Source organism: Hypanus sabinus, chromosome 7 (genome assembly GCF_030144855.1).
Source record: "Hypanus sabinus isolate sHypSab1 chromosome 7, sHypSab1.hap1, whole genome shotgun sequence".
Classification (NCBI taxonomy): domain Eukaryota; kingdom Metazoa; phylum Chordata; class Chondrichthyes; order Myliobatiformes; family Dasyatidae; genus Hypanus; species Hypanus sabinus.
The window spans coordinates 33579315-33605473 of NC_082712.1; the positions used below are offsets into that span (position 1 = coordinate 33579315).

At 39.0% G+C, this 26159-nt stretch overlaps 1 protein-coding gene across 19 annotated transcripts in view; it reads left to right on the forward strand.

The window, feature by feature from the left end:
* LOC132396665 (microtubule-associated serine/threonine-protein kinase 4-like) overlaps positions 1–26159 on the forward strand; it is a 398948-nt gene that overhangs the window by 366093 nt on the left and 6696 nt on the right. For 17 of the 19 annotated variants that reach the window (XM_059974425.1, XM_059974427.1, XM_059974426.1 and 14 more), the window contains 7 exons: positions 987–1109; positions 2383–2498; positions 2872–3020; positions 7281–7501; positions 9440–9637; positions 14783–15009; positions 15097–15219. In XM_059974425.1, coding sequence (XP_059830408.1) covers positions 987–1109; positions 2383–2498; positions 2872–3020; positions 7281–7501; positions 9440–9637; positions 14783–15009; positions 15097–15219 — 1157 coding nt within the window. The remainder of the gene's footprint in view (positions 1–986; positions 1110–2382; positions 2499–2871; positions 3021–7280; positions 7502–9439; positions 9638–14782; positions 15010–15096; positions 15220–26159) is intronic. The other 2 variants (XM_059974432.1, XM_059974444.1) reach the window with 1 other exon arrangement.

The window sequence follows — 26159 nt, forward strand, 5'->3', positions numbered from 1 at the left end:
TCTCTAGCTCTCTATCTATCTCTCTCTAGCTCTCTATCTCTCAGGGAGAGAGTGGTATCGCGAGACAGGAGACCAACAGCTCGCTGTTTTGATGTTAATCTATAGCATTGCTTATTTTAATAGCAGCTGCTAAAAATATCAAAAATGTTAGGCTGCCTAGCAAACCTCGAGAGCCACTTTAAAAAGAAGAGACATTGGAGAGAAGAATTTCGCAGGTGGACTGGAAAAAGTTGCCCTATGGCAGCATCACCAGATCCCACTCACCCTTCAATCCTGTTTACATTCACTTCACTTTCTGCAGTTCGTGACCTTGCTGTAGGTCACGTTAATCACTTCCGGCCCGATGTCCAATTCTGGGATTCCGGTCCTTCCTCTCACATTATTGGTGACTGCAAAAAAACAGAACTAGATGAGAAAACTCAGCAGGTCAGGCAGCAGCTGTGGAAAGAGAAACAGAGAAGGTTCCAGATCAGTGACCTTCCACCAGATCTGAAAAATATTCATTGATCTAAAGCACTAAACTGGTTTACTTTGATGTCAGTCTGACCGGCTGAGTATTTCAGCACTCTCTGTTAGCTCAGATTTCCAGTGTTTTACCTATTGGCGTTCTGATCCTCAACTGTTGAAACTTAAAGCTTTCAAATTTTTCTTTCTTGTCACCTTAAAGTCCTTGGAAGCCAAGCCTTTGTTCACTCTAGTAACTCCTCATCACCCTGTTACTACTCGGAAAAGCATTTTAGTATTGTACATGAAGGATGGGAGTCCATTGTTAACAACATTTGGTGGAGCAACCCACACAAAATGCTGGAAGAACTTGTGGTGGAGGTTGCAGGAAAAGGTTCTGTGATGTATGCTTCTGCTGAATTCAGACACAAGTGCGGCTTATCAGTGACCTGTTCCTTCAGCATTATCTGTTCTAAATATTTTTAAATGTATGACTTTTTGCTTGCTTACACTGTCTCTTCTGTGCCCTCTTGCTCCCTCAGGTGGTGCCTATGAGGTAAAGCAGCACAGATTTTTCCACGATTTGGACTGGAATGGACTGCTGAGGCAGAAGGCAGAATTCATCCCTCAACTGGAGTCCGAGGATGATACAAGCTATTTTGACAGTATGTGTTGAAACTGAGAAGTTCACAGAGAATTACTTGCTTGTTACAGATAGAAGACATTGCCTGATTTCCTTATTGCAAAGATTCCTGTATGAAACTGTGCGAATATTAGAATTTCAAATTTAACTTTGCAGTGCTGTCATGCTTGTCACTTAATACCATTCATGATCTTATTGCAGGATGTCTCTGCAATCTTTAATTCATAGAGCTTGCTAGAATGAAGAATGTGATACTTTTGGAAATCCTATGATTGTTTACAAAAATGGAAAAAAGTACGTTTTAACCTGGTATTAACGTAGCTGTATCTAGGATGGAACGTACCTGATGCATTCACCAACCCCACCTATCCTCCCCCCATCTCCCTTTCAACCCCCGTCTCCCCTTCAACCCCCGTCTCCCCTTCAACCCCCCATCTCCCCCTCACCCCCATCTCCACTTCCCCTCCTCCTTGTCTCCGCTTCCCCCTCCCTGTCTCCCCTTCGCTCCTCCCGTCTCCCCTTTGCCCCTCCCATCTCCCCTTCCCCTCCTCCCCGTCTCCCCTTGCCCCTTCCCCGTCTCCCCTTGCCCCTCTTCCCCATCTCCCCTTCACCCCCGTCTCCCCTCCCCTTCCCCCTGGTCGAGTTGCCTCAGCATGAATATGAGGCCAGGAATTTCCAATGCCCGGATGCTGTCTGATGGTTGGAAGTGTGGTGGGAGTAGAGCGGTTATCAGAAAGGGACTGCCAATTACTTAGTATGGGGGTAAAGTCGAAGGGAAAAAGAGTTTCAATGGGAAAGTGAGGGTAGAAGCATAATTGGAAAGATGGAAGACTGGAAGAGTCTTAAATGTTCATTGCTTTTGAGCTTTAGTTTCCTCTTCATGGAAGGTGTATCTGGCAAAGAAGCCCCAGCGGCTTCCCGTCTAACGTTTCTGATTCACAGCGATGATCAAGCCCCACTGTAGAACGGCATCTGCATACAATAAAAACAACCTGCTCTTGAGGAATTATTCCAGCTATCTGCTCAGAAGAACCTGGTAAAAGGGAGCAAGTGATTAGTGTTTGAGCTTATAAACTGATTTTTAATTCAACACTGGGTGTGGGCAAATTGAAACAGACTGTGTCATTCTTAAACCTAATTATGTGATAGAATTTAATTTTGTAAAGCAGTATGAAAGCTTAGGTTTATTGTTTATATTTGTAAATGGGTCTTTCCATAAGTTTTTTTGAAGAGCAAAATTCTAATTTGTTATAATAAGAATTTTGTTTATTAAGCTGTTTTGTGACTACTTTTAGCTCGGTCAGAGAGATACCATCATATGGAAACGGAGGAGGAGGAGGAAGAGACAAATGAAGAGGATTTTAATTTGGAAATAAGACAGTTTTCATCATGTTCCCACCGATTTAACAAAGTGAGTGCAATCGCAAATCATGTTACTACTTTTTTTAAAGTTACTTGTATATATCATTCTTACCTTGACCTGCATATGCAGATGAAAATATTATCTGTACACATGGATTCCATATTTGTACCTCTATCTGATCTCTCCCCTACCCCCTCAACTCTGCTTCCTCACTGCCTTTCTTTACACTGCCACTATGCAGCTCCAGGTTTTGCCTGGCATCCACTTAGAATGAGCTACAGTTAAACCTTGGACAGATACAGTCATCCAAAACCTCTGATCTCATCAACTGTCATTATGTTTACTTTCTACCTTATTTTTGCTTGGCTATATTTCGTAAAACCAATGAAGAATTATACCAGTCAACTTGTTGTCTCCCAAGGTTTATAAAAGCATGGATCGAATATCACACATTGATGAGAAACGATTCATGGAGAAGATTCAAGTGGAGAAGGACAATACAGGTGGGAAGCTAAAGAAGGCCAACACTTTACATGTTGACTCACTGACCTGGATTCCTGACTCTGAAATGTGAGTATTGTACAGCTGTGCAAAATGTAGTCTTCTGAGTTGTTCATTCAATTCAAACTAATACCGGTCATTTTGTGTACTTTAATGAATGACGGTATGTACTTTAAGTCTTGTGGTGCAACTGAGTGTGTGGAAAAAATATCTTAATCAAAGGTAGTTCATGAATTTGCTTTGAACATTTGGAATTAATTGACAGCTGTACTCAATGTTGTGCAGATATTCCTTCGTTCGTCACTCATGTTCAGCACGTCGTAGAGCTTCAAACCATCCAGTTTATTCCATAATGGATTAGTTATCACTTAACTAGTTAACTCACTCCACCTGCCAACTGTGTGAGGAACACTGGAATCGCTAAATTACTGGCTTGGTTCAATGCTTCAGAGAGAAATCAAACTCATGGCAAATAGTTTCAACAGATCCATTGGCTTATTGTTTGGATGTGAATTAAATAATTTTGACTTGCACACCTGTTCATAACATAAAGTTAATTTTACTGGACAGATTGCATCAGCATCCTTTTACACGAGACTTTTGGAAAGAATGGTTTTGAGCACCGCAGTGGATTAACATTCTGGGTTTTATAATTAAGAGTTGGCTTGAAATAACGTGTAATATCAATGTATTTTAAATGCAGTGTCAGAAAAATGAACTGAAGTGGTCATGGTAAGGGATAAACAAGTCTTACTGATGGTCTTAGAAAGGAGGTGTAAATGCCATCATCTGTTACTCAATAGTTTCATTTAATATCAGGTAAATGTATACAATATACATCCTGAAATTCTTTTTCTTTGCAGACATTTGTGAAAACAGGTGAATACCCCAAAGAATGTGACAGTTAAAATGTTAAAACCTGAAAACCCCCCACTCCCCCTCCCATGCACAAGTAGCAGCAAAGCAACAACCCTACCGACCCCCATCCATAACACCTTCCCCCACCCCCGTCCACTTCACCATCCCCACCCCCACCTACTTCACCCTCCCCCACCCCGTCCACTTCACCCTCCCCACCCCCATCCACTTAACCCTCCCCCACCCCCGCCCACTTCACCATCCCCACCCCCACCTACTTCACCCTCCCCCACCCCGTCCACTTCACCCTCCCCGACCCACTTCACCCTTTCCTCCCCCGTCCACTTAACCCTCCCCCACCCCCACCTACTTCACCCTCCCCCACCCCCACCTACTTCACCCTCCCCCACCCCCACCTACTTCACCCTCCCCACCCCGTCCACTTCACCATCCCCCACCCCATCCACTTCACCACTGTCCACTTCACCCTCCCCCACCCCCGTCCACAGCACCCTTCACCCATTCAACAGTTCAACATTCCACAAGCATTAGCAAAGTCCCCAATGAAAACCATGATCGGCATGACAACAAAAATTAATCATTCACCAGACAATTCAATATTTCACAGGCTCTCTCTCTCCCCCTAATAAAGGGAAAAGAGGAGTCCCCTTTCACAGTGAGAGGGGAAACAGAACAAAGCAACTCGCTGATTTATAATGTTAAAAGTCTTTTGTGCTGCTTTTTTTTGCCCAAGCTCTGTGACCTGAGAATTGGCAATAACCTCTGACCCACAACGAGAGAGGGGAAGGAAGAATTTGCTGAGTACACAGCCTCTGACTGCCGGTGCAATGTTCTGTTCCCTCTCGTGATGAGTCAGCCTGTACACAGGGCCGTGAAATCTCAGATCCCTAAAGGTGCGCTCGTCTTCTTGGCCACCTCCTTGGGATATCGAAAAGCGGCTGACCGTGAGCCCTTGGGGGCAGGTCCCACCACCACAAGGAACCGATGTCTGAGGGTAATTCCAGGTCAGGTCTTTGAGGGAACCCCATCCACCCTGAAAAGGCAAAGGAGAAACGTCAAAGGTGGAAATTAAGCTGATTTGTTGATAAACACAAAGGAGTTGTAATTTAGTACCATCATGCCTCTGCCTACATCAGAGGCACATTTCAGGATATAGGATACACTTCTCAAGTCATTGGGGCATTCTGACCTGCCTATAGAGGGGAAGGGAGAGTTAACATGCAACTCCAAATAACACATCACCTCAGTACATACATCACCGATGATCTCACCTGGAGTATACACACCGGTTGTTGTGACAAATATGTACAGCAGTGTCTCTTCCACCTCAGGTGATTAAAGAAGTTCAGCATCAGCCCCCAATTCCTCAAGATCTTCTACAGATGCCCATTGAGAGCATCCTGACTGGCAGTATCACTGCCTTGTATGGGAACTGCACCAACCTTGATGGCTGGGCACTGCACAGAGTGGTACAGACAGCCCAGCGCATCTGCGAATATGAATGTCCCTCCATTGAGGACATTTACAGGAGCAGATGCAGAGAGAAGGCCTGGAAGATCATCAGGGACTCCAGTCACCCCAACCACAAACTGTCTCAGCTGCTTTTGTCTGGCAAACGGTACCGCAGCATTAAAGCCAGGACCAACAGTCTGCATGGCGGCTCCTTTCTACAAGCCATCAAACTTTTAAATTCACATGTCTGTAAATTGCAATGGAGTCATAACACAAAAATTTTTTACTCCCTCACGCTGTGAGATGGATATAAGATTTAAATAAATTTGAAATTGTAACTTTGCTGTCTGAGCACCATGCCATTGTGCTGGTAAGGGAATCATTCTTGCATTGTCACTATAAACAGATAGATTATCAATAGCAAGTAGCCAATATCTATACCTGTAGTGCAATGCATCAGACTACTGAAGCTGAAGTTACTCATCTGAAAGACAAGAAAGTTGAGATGAGCTGTAAGAGTTACCATGCAGAAAGAAGGAACTGCTTCAGGTGGCAGCAGGTTCATTAACTGGAGAACAGGGATTGATGGTAATTGGTAAAAATAAAGTTGAAATGAACGGACATTTCTTTATACAGCAGGTTCTTTGTATCAGAATTGCCAGAGAGGATGATGAAAGCAAGTATTATAAGAACTGCCAAAGCTGAATTAGTACAAAAAGACTGTGATTGTGATGGGTATGGAGAAAAACAGAGTTCATTAAACAGTTTGTCCAAAGAACTAGCATTCTAGCATCCCCCACATTCCAGATGGGGGAATATGTCTATTCTGTATTTATCTGAGAGTTTATTGACATGAGCCCAAGTGCAGTGAATTAAAGTTACATGGAAACACTTGCCTGTGGGTAGAAACTACACACAGAATATAAATTAGAGAGAGAGAGAGAGAGGAAAAAAGGAGACAATTAGAGACAAATCTGTAGTAATACGAGAAGTAGTCCACAGTGCTCAGAGGTTTAAGGAAATTGAAAATTAGCTCTATTTGTCACATATACTGTGCATCAAAGCACAGTGAAATCCATGATTTGCGTCACGTCAGCAAGGGTGCGCTGGGGACAGCCCACAAGTGTCACCACGCTTCCAGCATCCACGTAGCATGCCCACAACTTTTGAACCCACGCATCATTTAGAATGTGGGAGGAAACCGGAGCACCTGGAGGAGATCTACCTGATCAAGGGGAAAATGTGCAAACATTTTTACAAATAGTGGCGGGAATGGCATTCCAGTCGGTAATCGCTGGCACTGTAAAGGGATTAGCAGTTGTGGGGGTAGGATTAATCATCTAAGAAAGGAGATCGGAGATTCAGGAAACCAGTATTTGATGAGGTACTGACAGCAGGTGTACTGTTAATGAAAGAAAGCGCAGTGGTCATTTATCAAACCGGCATTTCTGAGGAGGTAACTGAATGCCTGCCTTCCTAACAGTGACTCCAGTGGAATGTCAAATTTGGAAAGTTTTCTGCTGAAGGAATCCCTAATGTAAAATTTCAGTCTGTTAAGTGGACTGCCTGCACCAAAGTGCACATTTGTAATTGTAGAGTACAGGGGGCGCATGGTGGAAATTCTCCTTTTTCTGTAAGTCATATGCTCGGAGTGTAATACATACGGTTTGAACTCCACTTTGGTTCCAGAAGCAGGATTCAAGGTGCATAAATTACAAATGTTAACATTCAGCACAGGTATCACATTTTAAACATACTTTGATGCATACTTGACAATCCGTGACCTGCAGGATACGGGAACGTGCTGGTTCTCGGCTGAGCAAGGTTGTTTGATTGGCCAGCACAGAAATGATGAGGCAAATAGTAACTTTCTATGGTGCTTAATTAAACTGAGAGAAATTTCTTCCTAGCAGAATTTGCATGGTATTATCAAGTCCACTATTTCTGGTATCGAAGAAAACTGTTTAGTAAAATGAATTTTGTTTATGTTGTGTACAGGCAACATCTGTCTCTCTCTCATTCATCAAGCAGCGAGAACAACAACTGCTACCATCGTTCTGGGATGCTGCCGAGCTTTGCTATCTCTGCCGAAGATGACGAGTCTCTGTCTCATGAAGACTGCAACAGGGACCAGGACAAGATCATGTTTTCCATAGGAGCATCACAGGACGAGATTGATGCAACTACTCCAAGCACCATCAGTAGTTCAACTCTGTCAGGTGCGTTTAGTGGGATATGAACCACATGTAGAGCAGACTGGGGTCATGATAAGGTCATTGAGAGTGATTATCAAGGAACTGGGCCCTTTGGCCCATTAAACCCAAACCATTTTGTCGCCCTCACATTCCCATCCTCTGCCCTGAGACTCTCCCAATCACCTGTTCCGGAAGTTAGTTACCAGTTAGCTTAGCAACTCACACATATTTGGAATGGGGAGCAAGTCAGAGCACCTGGAGAAAATCTACTTATGCGTTTAATACCTTTTGATTTAATTGTAAATCATTTCCATAACCTCAGAAAATTGAGGGCTAGCACGAAGGTAAAGAGGGAATTGTACGACATATTCCACACCCTAACCACAAAGAGGTTCTGTAGATGCTGGAAACCCAGAGCAATACACACACACGCACAAAGCTGCAGGAACTCAGCAGGCCAGGCTGATCTGTGGAGGGGAATAAGCAGTTGACATTTCAGGCCGAGACCCTCAGCTTTTCCTTCCGTTCAGCCATTGTCCAGGGTAGTTACTGAACACCACTACCATGATTTGGGATCTTCATATCATTAAACTGTGTGGAGTTTACCTTTCACTCGAAGACAGTAGCTGTTACATTCAGACTATGCCAGATGAAGGAAGGTACACCAAAAAGAAGTAATCTCCTGAAGGATATCTGATCAATTCCTGCCTGTCTTCAACCCAGAGCCTTGCAGATAGAGTCAAGGAAGGAGAGCCTAACCTGAGGAGGTTGACACCCCACCTTTGTGTTTTTGTGGTGGTTCAATGAATGTTTTGTGCTGCCATAAAATCTGTCTTTCACATAACACTTTGCAAAGTTCTTCGGTTGGCTTTGGTAGTTCTTTTAAGAGCTGTCTGGTTGACCACAAAGGGCCTGGTGGAACTTTGTATCTGGGTCCTAAATCCCTTCCATTTCTAAAATGAACCACCTTCTGTATTTTACACATTGACAGGTCATCAGCTTACAAGTCTAGCTGCGTACAGTACAATATCAAATAGATTGTATGCAGCAATGAGGTAGCTAGGGTGTCTTGTTCTGCAAGGTTTCTAGGTTAGTTAACATTTGTATGTACTTCATTTCTCACTAACACTGAGAATTCAGCTGGTTCACTAACTGCTTCTCCTTTCCCATATCAGAGCCTAACCACCAGGCACCACATAGACACCGCCCTCAAGTTGCCCAAAGAGATCTAATATTTTGTTTAGAATGCCAACTCTTATCATAGTTTGAATGTTCAAGAGATTGTTCTGCACATTTATAGAAATACAGAATCCTATCTACTGCTGGGCTTCAATTATTAATGTCGTCAATAGAGATCTTACTGCCTTCACTTGTCAATCATGCTCCAGATTCTTTACAAATATTAATAAGTGGAAAGAGTGTGGCAGTGAATCCCATAACCTGTACAACACTCTTGCAATTATGATTTGAGATTAAACCTTACAGTGTGAAGTTACCTAAATAGATGGAATTCCATTACTGTTTGATCAGGAACATACCAACTTATGTAATATGTGAGTTCAATAGGCTGGGAAATCAAAATATTCATTGCTTCAGTTTTCAGTCAGAGTCATTTCAATATATGGGACAGTGTAACTAAAGTAGCATTGTGTTTCTCATAAATGTTAGTTCAGCTGTCTTCTCTTGTCCTGTGCACATTCAATATTTGTGGCTGCAGATTCTCTAGTGTTTTCTGAGATGGTTATTTTAATTCCAGATGGGGGAAATGGAGTGATTAAAATGGTGGAAATATAAGCTGTTTTTCAATTCATTTTGAAATTGCATATTGCTGTGTAATTTTTTCAGACTTCCTGCTTATGCTGTTGGATTAGTGTGATATTTTCATTTCCATATTTATAAGAGTGTATGCTTAATGCAAAATGAAATGGGAGAAACTGATTGAATGCATCTATCTGTGAACAGTTGGCAGTTTTTCAGAACATCTGGATCAAATTAACTCCAAAAGTGACAGTGTGGAAAGCACAGATACGTCTTCAAAGTCTGCAAGTGACAACCTTCCACAGCTGGCTCGCCAGCGCCTAGAAAGTTCAGAGAAAGAAAGAACAGGCAAAGTGATGAAATCAGCATCTGCCACCGCACTGTCTCTCATGATCCCTGCAGGTAGTCCCAAAACATACTGCATGCTTTACAATGGACTGCAGTCTAAATAGAGATGGCTGCCTGAGGTTTTCTGAAGATTCCTTCACAATTGAGTTATTTCAGCAAACGCTGTCTTAAACTTGGCCAGGGTAGTGTAGCAGTTAGTGCAACACTATTACACGTCGGGGTGTCGGAGTTAGGAGTTTAATTCTTAGGCCGTCTGTAAGAAGTTTGTATGTCCTCTCCCTTAGCATGCGAGTTTCCTTTGGGTACTCCAATTTCCTCCTACATTCCAAAGATGTACCTGTTTGGGGGTTAATTGGTCATTGTAAATTGTCCTGGGATTAGGCTAGGGCAGGGGTCAGCAACCTTTACCACTGAAAGAGCCACTTGGACCCATTTCCCACAGAAAAGAAAACACTGGGAGCCGCAAAACCCGTTTGACATTTAAAATGAAATAACACTGCATACAACGTTTTGTTTTGCCTTTATGCTATGTATAAACAAACTATAATGTGTTGCATTTATGAAATTGATGAACTCCTGCAGAGAAAACGAAATTACATTTCTGCATGCAACAAAAACATTTTGAACTCCGAAAAAAAGACGTTGGGTTGAAGGTTACTTTTAAGTAAAAGCCAGCTGTCAACCTGAAAAATAAAAGGACTATTTCACTGAACAATGAAAACATATGAATATACGTAAAATAATAGGCAATTAAAATATTTATCATACTTGTTCAGGTTGACTCACACCTGACAATGCAGTCGTATTCAGTAGGGATGGATTGATGCTTAGGGGAGTGACCGGGAAGGATAATGTGTTTTTTTCCTCTCTGAACTCACAGAAGCGTTTCCCAAACGATGTTTGCATTGCGATGATTGCAGAATGTAAATACTCCGAATTTATCATGTCGTGACCTTGCTTGAACTCTCTCAAATTGGGGAAGTGAGACAATGTGCCTTTCTGTAAATCTCTGGCAAGCACTGTCAACTTGCGCTCGAATGCCAAAACATCCTCCAACATGTGCAGGGCTGTACGTCCTTACCCCTTTGAAGAGCTGTGTTCAGCGTGTTCAGGTGCACTGTCATGTCTACCATGAAGTGTAGCTTTTCCAGCCACTCTGGCTGTTCCAGTTCAGGAAAGGTGAGCCCTTTGCTGCCCAGGAAAGTTTTCACTTCTTCCAGACACGCGACAAAGCGTTTCAGCACCTCCCCTCTGGACAGCCAGCGATAGAAACACGTTGTAGCGGTGTGCTACACGCAGTCAGTAAACTGCAGTCAAAGATAGCTTTATTCGAACTAAACAGCCTTGCTTTTAAGCCTCCCTCAACCCGCCCCCCCATGGGCGCGGATGCTGCAAAAGACACGTACTCACAAACCCCCGTAGGCTATCTCCCTTAGCCTGAACGCTGGCTAATTGTGAGCCGGTTCGGATGTGTCAGGAAATGGGTCGCCACAACGTCTTATTTAGATTGTACAAGATCACCATAATCTTCAAATTTAGATTTACATTTCAAAAACTAACAAACTAACATAAAATACATTTTAATTAAATACTGACCATGTAGCGGTGTGCTACACGCAGCGCTAAAATTACGACACGGAGTCGGTAACTGCAGTCGAAGGAAAAAACTTTATTCGAAATCTTCAGCCTCATTTTTAAGCCTCCCTCAACCTGCCCCCCATGGCGCAGAGGCTCCAAAGCTCTGTGCTCGCAAACCCCCGTAGGCTATCTAATTGTGAGTCGGTTCCGATGTGCCAGGAAAAGGGTCGCCACAACCATTTATTTCCCAAAGCAACAGGGAGCCGCAGCACAGATGTAAAAGAGCCACATGTGGCTCCGGAGCCGCGGGTTGCCGACCCCCGGGCTAGGGTAAAATAGGTGGACTGCTGGATGCAGTGGCTTGTTGGGTCAGCAGAGCCTGTTCTGCGCTGTATCTCAAATGAATAAAATTAAGAACTATCCTTAAATGGGATCAAATTTAAGAGAACTACACTTAAATTTAAGAGAATTTTTAGAAATAAAAAGGAGCACTATTTTCTAAATGGAGGGAAGATTCAAAAATCTAAGGTGCAAAGGCAGTTTAGGATTTCCCTAAAAATTCATTTGCAGGTCGAGTCTGTGGTAAATACATTGTTAGCATTAATTTCAAGAGGACTAGAATATAGAAACAAGAATGTAATGTTGAAACTTTATAAAGCACTGGTGAGGCCTCATTTGAAGTATTGTGAGCATTTTGGACCCCTTAGAAAGGATGTGCTGAAACGGGAGAGAGTTCAAAGGAGGTTCACAAAAATGTTTCCGGGATTAAAAAGCATCATATGAAGAGCCTATGATGGCTCTGGGACTGTACTTACTGGAATTCAGAAGAATGAGTGGTGTCCTCATTGAAACCTATCGAATGTTGAAAGGCCTCAATAGAGTGGATGTGGAGAGGATGTTTCCTATGATGGGGAAGCCTAAGACCAGAGGACACAGCCTCAATAGAGGGGTGTCCTCTTACAATGGAGATGAGGAATTTCAGAGAGTGGTGAATCTGTGGAATGTATTGCCACGGGTGGCTGTGGAGGCCAGGTCAGTCAGTATATTTAAGACAGGGATTGTTAAGAGTTTCAATTAGACAGGGCACAAAGGGATACAGATCGAAAGCAGAAGATTGGGGCTGAGAGGGAAAATGGATCAGCCATGATGAAATGGCGGAGCAAACTCGGTAGGCCAAGTGGCCTAATTCTGTCCGTATATCTTATGGTCTTGAAAGCATTGTTTAAGGTTTCACAGAGAATCAAAATAATCTTTCTTGCAATGAGTGTAGGATTTTCTAATCAGTTTTTTTTAATGTGCTGTCTGAATAACTTTGGGGAAACTATGTGCTGCTGATAAAGCAAAAATGTCCCAGACAAAAGCATTACTGCAAATAAAAAGGAATCTTTCCATTATACCTTTTATTATGTCATGAGGGGAATCAACTATGTAGAGAATAGAGTAGGGTCAGATTTTATGTCAGAGTCTATACTGCCCACTCCATGCTTTAGGATTTATGTTAGGCTTGGAGCATTTACAGTGACCAATATACTTCTGAAATAAATGACAATAAGTAATAAAATGTAGCTACCTTCATTAGAGAATGTGTGAATAAAGGAGGGAAAAAGTAAAATTAAATTGACTGATCAGCAGTCTTAGCACGGAGTGCTGATCTGCTGAGGTCGTGTGGTAATAACTGTAACCAAACCTATCCTCTGTGGGAAGCCATTTCAAAAGAATCATAACATTGCCAAACACAAAGGGATTTAAAGAGAATATTTATGCTTAGCATGACGATATGTGCCCAGCAGGGTTTTTGCTGTCAGACCATCTCCCAATGGAAACACTTAAGAATGCAATATATTTTTTGTGCTTACGGGCACACCGTATATATTTCAAGATAACATTTTCCACGAATATGTAGGCTTACTCTCTTGTGCATCAGTTTATTGAAGGCACAGCCAGATAAAACAAAAAAAAACCTACTTGCATATTTAATGTACCATAAAGATACTCAACCATTGCCTGTGGATCTTTCAGGGACAATGTATTTTCTGGGTTTACAGATACTGCTAGCTGGTTTCCTTTTGCTTTGGCTCGGGGGGTGGGGTGGTTTGGGAGACTGTGCATAGCACAGGTAACCTACAACATGTGCATGCTAAGCACATTGATTACCCAGAAGCAATGCTTGGTTCCCTGTGCTTAGAATCCATAATTCAAAGAAATAATTCTGTATGATACATTATATATCTTCATTGCATACTTCTGTGGACTGGAGGCTACAATTAGTCATTTTTTTTCCCTTTGAGCTTTGAGCTCTCCAGACTGTAGCTTTCATTAGAGACCCAGGAACAAGCTTAATACAACAGCAAGCTGGCCGTAAGGATTTAAGATCTGATGATGTATGTCATTTCTTAAAAGGAATTGTTGCATATTTTGCAGAACTATGCACAGCATGACTGATGAGCAACTTGTAAGTTTTGTGTGTAGTTAATATGCTTCTGGGTTTATTTAAATAACTATTAATCAAGCTTTTTGTTTGCTAGAAATAATAAAAAATAAAATTCAGTTGCTGCTGCTGGGAATTGTTACACAAAAGCATAACTAGTTCCAAACATTGGCCTCATTTACTTAGACTCTATATACTATTGGGATGTGCAGTTGTTTTTTGTGGTTTAGGCTGAAGTGGCTGGGGAAAGGAGGGTTGGGGACATTATCAGTCCTCTCAGAAACTCACACATTTTTATGCATTTTCCTGAGTCAGATCTTTTCTGGTCAACTATTCTGCCAAAGCTAATATTAGAGACCTGCATCCATAATCTAGTTTAACTAAACCCACAACCAATCTTAATGATTTTTTTTTTGTAAGACTTCTAGCAGTAGTGTTCACTCACACTTCCAACAACAGACAATCTTCTCCAAACTCTATGTAATGGATAATCACAAAATTGGAAGAGGCTCTCATGCTGATACCAATGAATATGTATGGTCACTGCTCCAGATGCACTTGGACCTTGCAGATTAGCTTCCTTCAGTGACACTTTGACAGACTGATTCACGTCAAATTGCCACCGTATTAGTGCTGTCCTCTTAAGAACGTTCTCCCAAAATTCAAAAATTAAACCCCTTTGAACATTGGTTCTTAGAAGTAACAAACCTCTATACAAGTTGGAAAGACGGGACATTATATTCCTGAAGAAAGTAGCATAAAATATATTGATCTCTAACCCAAGTTTCCAGACTGAAGCTCATTTCCCAAGGTTCTGCATTGGGAAGAATGATATGTAAATTGCAGTCCAAGAAATCCACAGTGCATATACTTACTCAGTCATCTGCACTCACTGCTTGCTTCCCTCCCCCACCCCTCCTCATAGCCACACAATTTCAGTTTACAGCTGACTAACCATAGACCAATGATATCCATCTCTCAGAAACAATCCTATCTAGTGGGTCCTACTGGGTGGCTAGTAAGCTTTTTATCTCCTGACCAGCTGCCTATAATCTGTTACTGTTTAAAAATCCACCACCAACTGCTTTATAACACCTGATGATGCTAGATGATATGAGTGAAGTCTTAACTTCTTCCAGCTGTGTTTTCCCACCAATTCATCCATAGCTGAAAAAGGTTTACTTTTATTTCAGATGTGTACGGTGTTTCTCCATTGGCTAGTCCAATCTCCCCACATTCTCTTTCATCTGACCCCTCATCAAGAGATTCGTCACCCAGCCGGGACTCCTCGACAAGCTCTGGAAGCCCAAAGCCTCCCATAATTATCTACAGCTCAGGAAAGAAGTATGGTTTCACACTACGCGCAATTCGAGTGTACATGGGTGATAGCGATGTTTATACAGTCCATCATATTGTTTGGGTGAGTCCACCCGAATTGACATTGTGCGGATATTCGCAGGATACTGATCTCACAAATTATTGATTTAATTTAATGTTTGGTCACTAGAATGTTGAAGAAGGGAGTGCGGCTCATTCAGCAGGTTTGAAGGCTGGTGATCTCATCACACATGTAAACAGCGAGCCAGTGCTTGGCCTAGTTCACACTGAAGTGGTAGAACTTCTTGTCAAGGTAAACTTAAATGCCAAAAATTATCATCCTCCTTATTGTGGTTCAACAAGTTTTAACATTTTCATAAAATGTAGAGAATAATATTTTAGTAATTAGAGTGTGTCAAAATAGTTTTGTACCCTCTGTAGGTGAGGAAATTAATTTGTTTGTCTTAGAAACTAATATATTTGCAAATCACGGTCTTTATGTAAATATTTACATTTATTCAATTTAATGTTTCTCAAGCATTTGTTAGGTAGGCACCTCCCAGTCTCCACCCAGCTAACAGGAGTCACCTGCCACTCATTCCCAAATCATCACCTGCAGCCTATTTAAACCCAGCTCTCATCCACAACCCTTATTCCCTCATATGTACCAGCCTTCAGTTACTTTGTTGCCTTGTCGTGTTAAATATCTTTTCTCTCATATTTTGTGGCCCCTTGTGGCTGGTTATTTTGCAGATTATTAGTAAGATATTGTTTACTGCTAAATTGTCTCTGCTGCTCTGCTTTGGGTTCAAGCTCATCTATGTTTCCTGACATCGTTGCCAATTGCAAAGCTACAGCAAGATAGTACTTCTAGATTTTTATTGGAAAATATGGTCATTGTGTTTGTTACATTTTCAAAAGGCAGCATTTTCCAATGCAGTATTGCCGTGGAGAGCAAATCTGCTTATTGAGCGACATTCTAGGAGGTTCTTACAGCTCTATTAAATGATAAAGCAGAGGTATACCTATTTGTGCCTTTGGCTTTTTGAGAGTGTTTCTGCTTTTTGTCTGTAGACTTGAACCCTGCAGATACTTGTCTAAATTAGATTTCAAAGGAACCATAAAATCTGTTCTTACCCCATCTTTGTATTGTTTTTGCACAAAACACTTCAAAACTGTATCTTCCACACTTAAACAAGTATAGACAATAATTCCTTATTTCCTCCTTCAACTATGTTTTCTGATTTTCCTGTCTATTATTCTACCTTTGCGTTTCTCAGAAATGAGATGGCATTTGTATTGATAGCATCATGAGTGGAGAGCTTCCCCCAGAAATAATTTCCCTATGTTGTAATATCTTTTATTTTCCCCAGCATCAGCAGGTGCTGCTGGCTTTCTCTGAGTTCATTTGTTAGTCTCTCTATTTATTATAAACAGATTTATGAATGAAGTACAAGGAGCTGTTGTACAGTTTTCCAATTCAGCTTGGTATCACAGAGTTACTTAATTTTTCAAGAGCAACTAGGATGAACACCTTGCAATAGAACAACTACAGGTCACCTGTCCAAACTGTTGACATCATGTGAGGCAAATGCGTAGAATCGGGTTCGTACAGCACAGAATCCGATCTTTTTGTCTCACCCCGCCCATGATGACCTTTTCTGGCACGATTACACTAATCCCATGTGCCCGTGGTATCCTATGACACTTTGCCTATTTAAGTGTCTGTCTAAATATCTCTGAAGTCTAGTGATTGTTTCTGACTCCACCACCACTTTGGTTGTCAACTGAATATCAGACTATCCTGTGTGTAAAAATCCCTCAGATTCCCTTGTTCTTCTCACCGTAACTAGACCCTCTTGTTTTTGATTCCTCAAGCATGGGAGAAAAACTGTGACTATTTAGCTTACAATTTTATATACAGTACCTCTATCAGGTCACTTCTCAGTCTCGTTCACTTTGGGGAAAGCAAACCCATCTTAGTCAATCTTTCCACATAACCATAGTCCCTAATCTAGTCAACATTCTGGTGAATCTTCCCCCACCCCCACCCCCACTCTCAGAGACTATCTGCATCCTCCCTATAGTGAGGTTACATTACTGCCTCTCCTGAACTCTCCATGTACAGTGGGTTGATTTATGACATTGGAACGAGTGTATCTTTTGGCAGAATTGTTTCAGTGCCCCCTCTCCCTCATCCAGCTCAGGCACTTCCCTCTCTCATCCGTGTGTGTTTCAAACTAAAATGCCATCAACAGCTGCGGGCTGCTCTGTGTAAGTCAATTCACAGTGATCACATGCATTATGGCTGAAACATGTATGAAGCTCGGTCTATGTAATGGGAGTTTTATAATGAGTTGAAATCTCTTTTCTTCCACCCCCCCACCCCCCATAATTGAGAATGAAGTAATTAGTGGGTAAATGTCGAAAATAGCAAAGCCCCAAAATCGTAAAATAATTTATAGTTTTTCCACACCAAGCAGTGCAACATCAAATGTAAACATTACTCTTTGAATGTGATATAAGAACATAAATAGGAGCAGGAGTAGGCCATCCGGCCATTCAATAAGATCATGGCTGATCTGTCCGTAAAATCAGCTCCTTTTCCCCTGCCATCTACTTGCCTTTTCCCCATTACCCTTAATTCCCTTACTATGTAAAAACCTATCTACTTGTATCTTTAATATTTTTAGTGAGGAAGCCTCAACTGCTTCCCTGGGCAGAGAATTCCACAGATTCACCATTCTCTGGGAAAAAGTTTTTCCTCATCTCTGTCCTAAATCTTCTCCCCTGTATCTTGAGACAATGTCCCCTAGTTCTAGTAATGGTAGTAAAATGATAATAGTGATTTAGTACCTGCAAATTGTGAAGAAAGGTAAACAAGAGAAAATCTGTAATTGCTAGAAATCCAAGTAACACATACAAAATGCTGGAAGAACTCAGCAGGTCAGAGGCATCTATGGAAAAGAGTAAGCAGATGATGTTTTGAGCCAAGACACTACTTCAATCCTGATGAAGGGTCTCGGCCTGAAATGTGGACTGTTCACTCTTCTCCATTATTGCTGTCTGGCCTGCTGAATTACATAGAACGTAGAATAGTACAGCACAGTACAGTACAGGCCCTTTGGCCCACAATGTTGTGCCGATCCTTAAACCCTGCCTCCCATATATCCCCCCACCTTAAATTCCTCCATATACCTGTCTAGTAGTCTCTTAAATTTCACTAGTGTATCTGCCTCCACCACTGACTCAGGCAGTGCATTCCACACACCAACTACTATCTGAGTAAAAAACCTTCTTCTAATATCCCCCTTGAACTTCCCACCCCTTACCTTAAAGACATGTCATCTTGTATTGAGCAGCAGTGCCCTGGGGAAGAGGCACTGACTGTCCACTCTATCTATTCCTCTTAATATCTTGTACACCTCTATCATGTCTCCTCTCATCCTCCTCCTCTCCAGAGAGTAAAGCCCTGGCTCCCTTAATCTCTGATCATGATGTGTACTTTCTAAACCAGGCAGCATCCTGGTAAATCTCCTCTGTACCCTTTCCAATGCTTCCACATCCTTCCTATAGTGAGGGGACCAGAACTGGACACAGTACTCCAAGTGTGGCCTAACCAGAGTTTTATAGAGCTGCATCATTACCCCGTGGCTCTTAAACTCTATCCCTCGACTTATGAAAGCTAACACCCCATAAGCTTTCTTAATTACCCTATCTACCTGTGAGGCAACTTACAGGGATCTGTGGACATATACCCCCAGATCCCTCTGCTCCTCCACACTACCAAGTATCCTTCCATTTACTTTGTACTCTGCCTTGGAGTTTGTCCTTCCAAAGTGTACCACCTCACACTTCACGGGGTTGAACTCCATCTGCCACTTCTCAGCCCACTTCTGCATCCTATCAATGTCTCTCTGCAATCTTTGACAATCCTCGACACTATCTAAAACACCACCAATCTTTGTGTCATCTGCAAACTTGCCAACCCACCCTTCTACCCCCACATCCAGGTCGTTAATAAAAATCACAAAAAGTAGAGGTCCCAGAACAGATCCTTGTGGGACACCACTAGTCACAACCCTCCAATCTGAATGTACTCCCTCCACCACGACCCTCTGCCTTCTGCAGGCAAGCCAATTTTGAATCTACCAGGCCAAACTTCCCTGGATCCCATGCCTTCTGACTTTCTGAATAAGCCTACCATGTGGAACCTTGTCAAATGCCTTACTAAAATCCATGTAGGTCACATCCACTGCACTACCCTCATCTATATGCCTGGTCACCTTCTCAAAGAACTCTATCAGGCTTGTTAGGTATAATCTGCCCTTCACAAAGCCATGCTGACTGTCCCTGATCAGACCATGATTCTCTAAATGCCCATAGATCCTATCTCTAAAAATCTTTTCCAACAGCTTTCCCACCACAGATGTAAGGCTCACTGGTCTATAATTACCTGAATGCCAGCCTTGTCAGCAATATAAAGATTTATTAAAGATTAATTAGAAGGGAAAACAGTTCTTTTCTATCCTGATACAAGTTATGACCTTTTGAAGAGAAAGGAGGAATTTAACCCAGCGAAAAAAGTTTTATGGGAAAAGGGTTATAAATTTATATTGCGCCACCCGGCAACCCTGATAATTTTTTGGATGACGGAAAAAGATGATTTTTTTACTGATTATCGGGATGCAGAAGAATTCGCACAAGAACTCACAAATATTCGCTAACTACAGTCAAAGATTTAAAAGTGAAACGGATTAAAGATGAAGATAGGGACAGTGAATGGAACTGATGGATGTTTAAGGACAGAGGAATATTTAAATATATTCTTAATTATATGATACAGGGGAGAAAGGTAAAAATTTGAGAAATATTAATCGAGAGTAGTGATATTTTTTTCTTCTCTTATATATGTTTTTATGTTACGGGGGAGCTGGGGTAACTTCGGATCAATTGCTATGGGATTCACGTGTGTAATCATGGCGATTGCCATGACCCGTACAACGGAGGGGGGTAATGTTGTGTTTTTTTTTATTCACAACATTAGTAGGGGGGATATTTTGTTATTTTTTTCTTTATAATCTATTTTTCTCTTATCTTTCTTTCTTTGCCTGGACAATCGGGGGGGGGGGGGGGAGACACATAGCAACATGAAGAATTTTAAAAAGATTCCCCAGGGTACTACAAAAGTTGAAAGATTAGGTATTATTATAGATTGGAGTAACCCTGTTAAAAATAATGACTAATTTACTGAATTTTTAAGTTTTAATGTTAATGGGCTTAATGGACCGCTGAAAAGAAAAAGAATTTTAACATATATTAAGAAAATGAAAATAGATATAGCTTTTTTACAAGAAACACACTTAACAGAGATAGAACATCAGAAATTTGTCATTTGATCAACTTTCTAATAAATTTGAATTACCTAAATCTAATTTTTTCAGATATTTACAAATTAGAAATTTTTTACATAAAGTTTTACCATCTTTTCCTAATTCAACTTTGATGGATACTACAGATTTGATCTTTATCTTAAATCCTTGTCAGAAGGGATTAGTAGCTTTTATTTATAATATGATTATGAAGATACAACCAGAAATATCAGTTAGAATTAAACAAGAATGGGAAAAAGAACTTCAATATAACATATCAACAGATAAATGGGAAAAAATTTTGCAAATGGTTAATTCTTCTTCTATATGTGCTAAACATGCTTTAATACAATTTAAAATTGTACATAGAGCTCATATGTCTAAAGATAAACTTGCTCGATTCTATTCTCATATTAACCCTCTATGTGACAGATGTCATTTAGCAGTGGCCTCATTGACCCATATGTTTTGGTCATGTCCCACTTTACATAATTATTGGAAGGATATATTTACTACTATTTCCTCAATTTGGAATATAGATTTACAACCTCATTTTATTACTGCAATTTTTGGCATACCAAATGAAGATGGCAATCAGTTTTCCCCCTCAATCAGACGAATGATTGCTTTTGTAACATTAATGGCCAGAAGGTCTATACTACAAAATTGGAAAGAAGTAAATCCTCCTACTACATTTCAGTGGCTTTCTCAAACTATTTCTTATCTGAGTTTGGAAAAAATTAGAAGCACTATTTTTGACTCATCAATTAAATTTGAAGAAACTTGGAGACCGTTTATTCGACATTTTCATATGAATTAATTTGGCCTTTTCCGGACCTTTCTGCTTATTCATGTTCAGGTATGGAGTTCCGGAGTTCTTTGACACTATCTTATACTTGTAAACTGTTGTTATTGCCTATGTTAGTTTAGTTTAGTGTTTTTTTTTAACATATATTTTTTCTCACATATTTTTTAATATTTTTTTTTTCTTTTTTAATGGTTATTTGTTTTTTTTTCATATAATCATGTGGACTTGATTAAGGTACTTTCTTTTGCTGATGTTTAGTAGGATATTATTATCTTATTATCAATGTGATTTCAAGTCTATTGTATTTATAATTTACTTATTATTATGTTATTTTTTTTGTGTATATGTGAAAATCAATAAAAAGATTGAAAAAGAAAGAACATCAGAAATTAAAGAGAGATTGGGTCAGAAATATTACCACAGCTTCATTTAGCTCAAAAGGCGAGGGGAGTTGCAATTTTGGTTAATAAAACTTTACCAATTAAGATACAAAATGTATTAACTGATTCTGCGGGGAGATATGTAATTATACATTGTCAAATTTTTTCAGAACTATGGACTCTTATGAATATTTATGCACCAAATGAAAATGATGTAAAATTTATACAAGAGGCCTTTTTGAATTTGGCTGACGCATATGACAAAGTATTAATAGGTAGAGATTTTAATTTTTGTCTAGACCCAGTTTTAGAAAGATCAACAAAGGTTGTTACAAAATGAAAAGTAGCAAAATTAACTTTATCATTAATGAAATATTTAAATTTGACTAATATATGGAGAAGAATTAATCCAAAAGAAAGAGATTATTCATTTTATTCAAATAGACATAAAACTTATTCAAGGATAGATTTTTTTCTGTTATCAACGAATATTCAAGATAGAGTGAAAAATATGGAATATAAAGCAAGAATATTGTCAGATCATTCCCCCTTGATAATGACAATGATAATGATGGATAAAGAGGAATCGATTTACAGATGGAGATTTAATTCAATATTATTAAAATGTCAAGATTTTTGTGATTTCATGAAAAAGCAGATTCAGTTTTTTTTAGATACAAATTTACATTCAGTTGATGATAAATTTATAGTATGGGAAGCAATGAAGGCATATTTGAGAGGTCAGATAAGTTATACTTCTAAAATTAAGAAGGAATATATGGTAGAAACAGATCAATTGGAGAAAGAGATTACAAAATTAGAAAAAGAATCTCAAAGATATATGACAGAAGAAAAAAGAAGACAACTTGTTAACAAGAAGTTACAATATAATACACTTCAGACATACTGAACAGAAAAAGCAATTATGAGAACTAAACAGAGATATTACAAACTAGGTGAAAGATCACACAAGATTCTTGCTTGGCAGTTAAAAACAGTTCAAAATGATAAATGCAATTAGAACAAGTGTAAATAAAATAACTTATAAACCTTTAGAAATTAATGAAATTTTAAAGAATTTTTATTTTGAACTGTATCAATCAGAATCACAAACTGGTAATGTTGAGATAGAAAGGTTTTTTATCACAAATAACTCTTTCAAAATTGAATTCGGAAGAACAGAAGGGATTAGATATGCCTTTTACATTAAAAGAGGTCGAAGAAGCTCTAGGATCACTTCAGAGTAATAAATCTCCAGGAGAAGATGGTTTTCCACCCGAATTTTACAAAAAGTTTAAAGATTTACTAATTCCTCCTTTTATGGAGTTAATACACCAAGCAGAAAGAACGCATAAACTTCCAGAATCTTTTTCAACAGCTATTTTAATAGTATTACCAAAAAAAGATAGAGATCTTTTAAAGCCAACATCATATAGACCCATTTCTTTGTTGGAACACCAACTATAAAATAATAGCAGAAATTTTATCTAATAGATTATCTAAATACTTACCAAAATTAATACATATGGATCAAACAGGATTTATCAAAAATAGACAATCAGCAGATAATGTAACTTGGTTTCTTAGCATAATTCATCTGGCACAAAAGAGGGAGGAAATGAGTGTGGCAGTTGCTTTAGATGCAGAAAAAGCATTTGATAGATTGGAATGGGATTTTTTATTTAAGGTATTGGAAAAGTATGGGTTAGGAAAATCTTTTATAAAATGGATTAAAACCTTAAATACTAATCCCAAAGCTAAAGTAATGACAAATGGTCAAATTTCAACATCATTTCAGTTAACAAGATCAACTGGACAAGGTTGTCCATTATCACCTGCTTTATTTGTGTTGGCGATAGAACCATTAGCTGAATTAATTAGAACAGACCCAGAAATTATGGGTTTCAGAGTTAACCAGGAGGAATATAAGATTAATTTATTTGCTGACAATGTTTTGCTCTATTTAACAAACCCATTGTATTTGCTGCGTAAATTATCTTCTAGATTGGAAGAATATGGGAAAATATCAGGCTACAAAATAAATTGGGATAAAAGTGAAATTCTACCCCTTACTAAAGGAGATTATAGTCAATGTAAATTAATAACTCAATTTAGATGGCCGATAAATGGTATAAAATATTTAGGTATAAGAGTTGATAATGATAAAAAGAATTTATATAAATTAAATTATTTACCATTATTGAAAAAAATTCAAGAAGATCTTGATAAATGAATGATGTTACCAATAACATTAGTAGGCAGAGTAAATGCTGTAAAAATGAATATATTCCCTAGATTACAATATTTATTCCAAACACTACCAATACAATTACCGCAGAAGTTTTTTCAAGAGTTAAATAAATATGTGAGGAAGTTCCTTTGGAAAGGTAAGATGTCAAGAATATTGCTGGAAAAATTGACATGGAAATTTGACCTCGGAGGGTTACAACTTCCAAACTTTAAAAATTATTATAATGCAAATCAACTTAGATTTATTGCACCTTTTTTTGATGAAGATAAACCGGCATGGATTAGAATAGAACTGGATAAAATCGGAGAAAATATACCAGAAGATTTTATATGTAAGTGGGAATCTAAATGGATACGGGAAAAGAAAGAATCTCCTATATTAAAACATCTGATTGATTTATGGAATAAGATAAATGTTGATGATGAGGTAGAGAAATCTTTATTAGCAAAGAGACCTTTAATTCAAAATAAACTTACTCCTTTTACAATGGATAACCAACTTTTATACGACTGGTTTCAAAAAGGGATTGGATATATAGGAGATTGTTTTGAAGGAGGTATATTAATGTCATTTGATCAATTAAAGAATAAATATAAAATATCAAACAGCACTTTTTTTTGTTATTTCCAATTAAGGGCTTATTTAAGTTGGGTCAAACAATGTTATTGCCGAAACCTAATGAAGTAGAAATTTTAATTCAAAAAGGAAGAATTAAAAAAATTATTTCTTGTATGTATAGTTTGATTCAAAAGCAGGCAATTAAACAGGGAATTCATAAGTCAAGACAAAAATGGGAAACTGATTTGAATATTAAAATTGAAGAAACAAATTGGTCAAGACAGTATGACAAATACAACAGATGTCCGGCTAAGACTAGTGCAATATAATTTTTTACATCAATTATATATTACACCACAAAAAATAAATAAATTAAACCCAAATTTATCTGATCAATGCTTCCGATGTAATCAAGAAATTGGTACTTTTTTACACTCTACTTGGTCTTGTTTTAAAATTCAACCTTTTTGGATAAATTTAAGAGTTTTACTGGAACAAGTTATTGGAATACAACTTCCACGTAATCCAACATTATTTTTACTAGGCGATATTGAAGGGATAAAATCGAAATCCAAATTGAATAAATATCAGAAAGAATTCATAAAAATTGCATTGGCAGTAGCCAAAAAGGCTATTGCGGTTACTTGGAAATCAGATCCATACTTAAGTATAGATTGTTGGAAGAATGAAATTTTTAGCTGCATTCCACTTGAAAAAATTACTTATAATTTAAGAGATAAATATGAAATATTTCTGAAAATTTGGTGCCCTTATTTACAAAAGATAGGATTAAATATATAGGTGCTCCGAAGATAAAATCATTGGTTATCTGGGGAAAGAAATAAATATACATATTAAAGCTATTATGAACTCCATGGAGAATGTGGGGATCTTCTGATATCCAGGCATTCATTCATTCATTCATTCTTTCTTTCTTTCTTTCTTTCTTTCTTTCTTTCTTTCTCTCTTTCTCTCTTTCTCTCTTTCTCTCTTTCTCTCTTCTCTTTCTCTCTTTCTCTCTTTCTCTCTTTCTCTCTTTCTCTCTTTCTCTCTTTCTCTCTTTCTCTCTTTCTCTCTTTCTCTCTTTCTCTCTCTTTCTCTCTTTCTCTCTTTCTTTCTTTTTCTCTCTTTCTTTCTTTCTCTCTTTCTTTCTGTGTCTCTGTCTCTGTCTCTCTCTCTCTCTCTCTCTTTTTTCTTCTCTTTTTTTCTATAGGGATATGTTAGGGGGGAGGGGGGAAGGGTTGATAATTTTTTTCTTTCTGTAACCTATTTGAAAATTCAATAAAAAAATTTATAAATTTTTTTTTTAAAAAAGATCATGCTAAAGGCCAGGGAGTGATGGTCACCGTCTCCCAGATGCTCACCCACTGAGAGATCTGTGACCTGACCTGGTCCTCCAGCATTTTATGAGTGAAGAAGTGTGATGTGCATTCATGAAAGCTGTTGGATTATGAAAATTTATGCATACAGCCTCAAGCACCATATAGCAACTCAAGAGCTTAATACCATCTCACTGGGGGAAAGCCTGCTTTGTAAAATTCAGCAGTTTTCTGTTGTCTCCGAGGTGGGTCCTGATTGGAGGTGCTGATAGGTTTATTGTGTATGGATTTGCCAGATATATGCAAGAATGTAAAGGAAAAGCTGTGTATGGATGTGCACTCTGTGTTTCAGTGTTATATCATATAGTAGATGCCAAGGTCTAACGCTCAGCAATCTAAGCATTAGCCTCCAAAACCAAATCTCAGGGTTTTTTAAAAAATAGTTTTGTTTGAAAGTGACACAACTTCGAGCTAGATGAATTTGATCATTTGATTAAAAGGCACAATAAGGTTATGAATTATAGTGCTAATTTTAATTCAGGCTTTGCATTTAGTTCAGACCTGA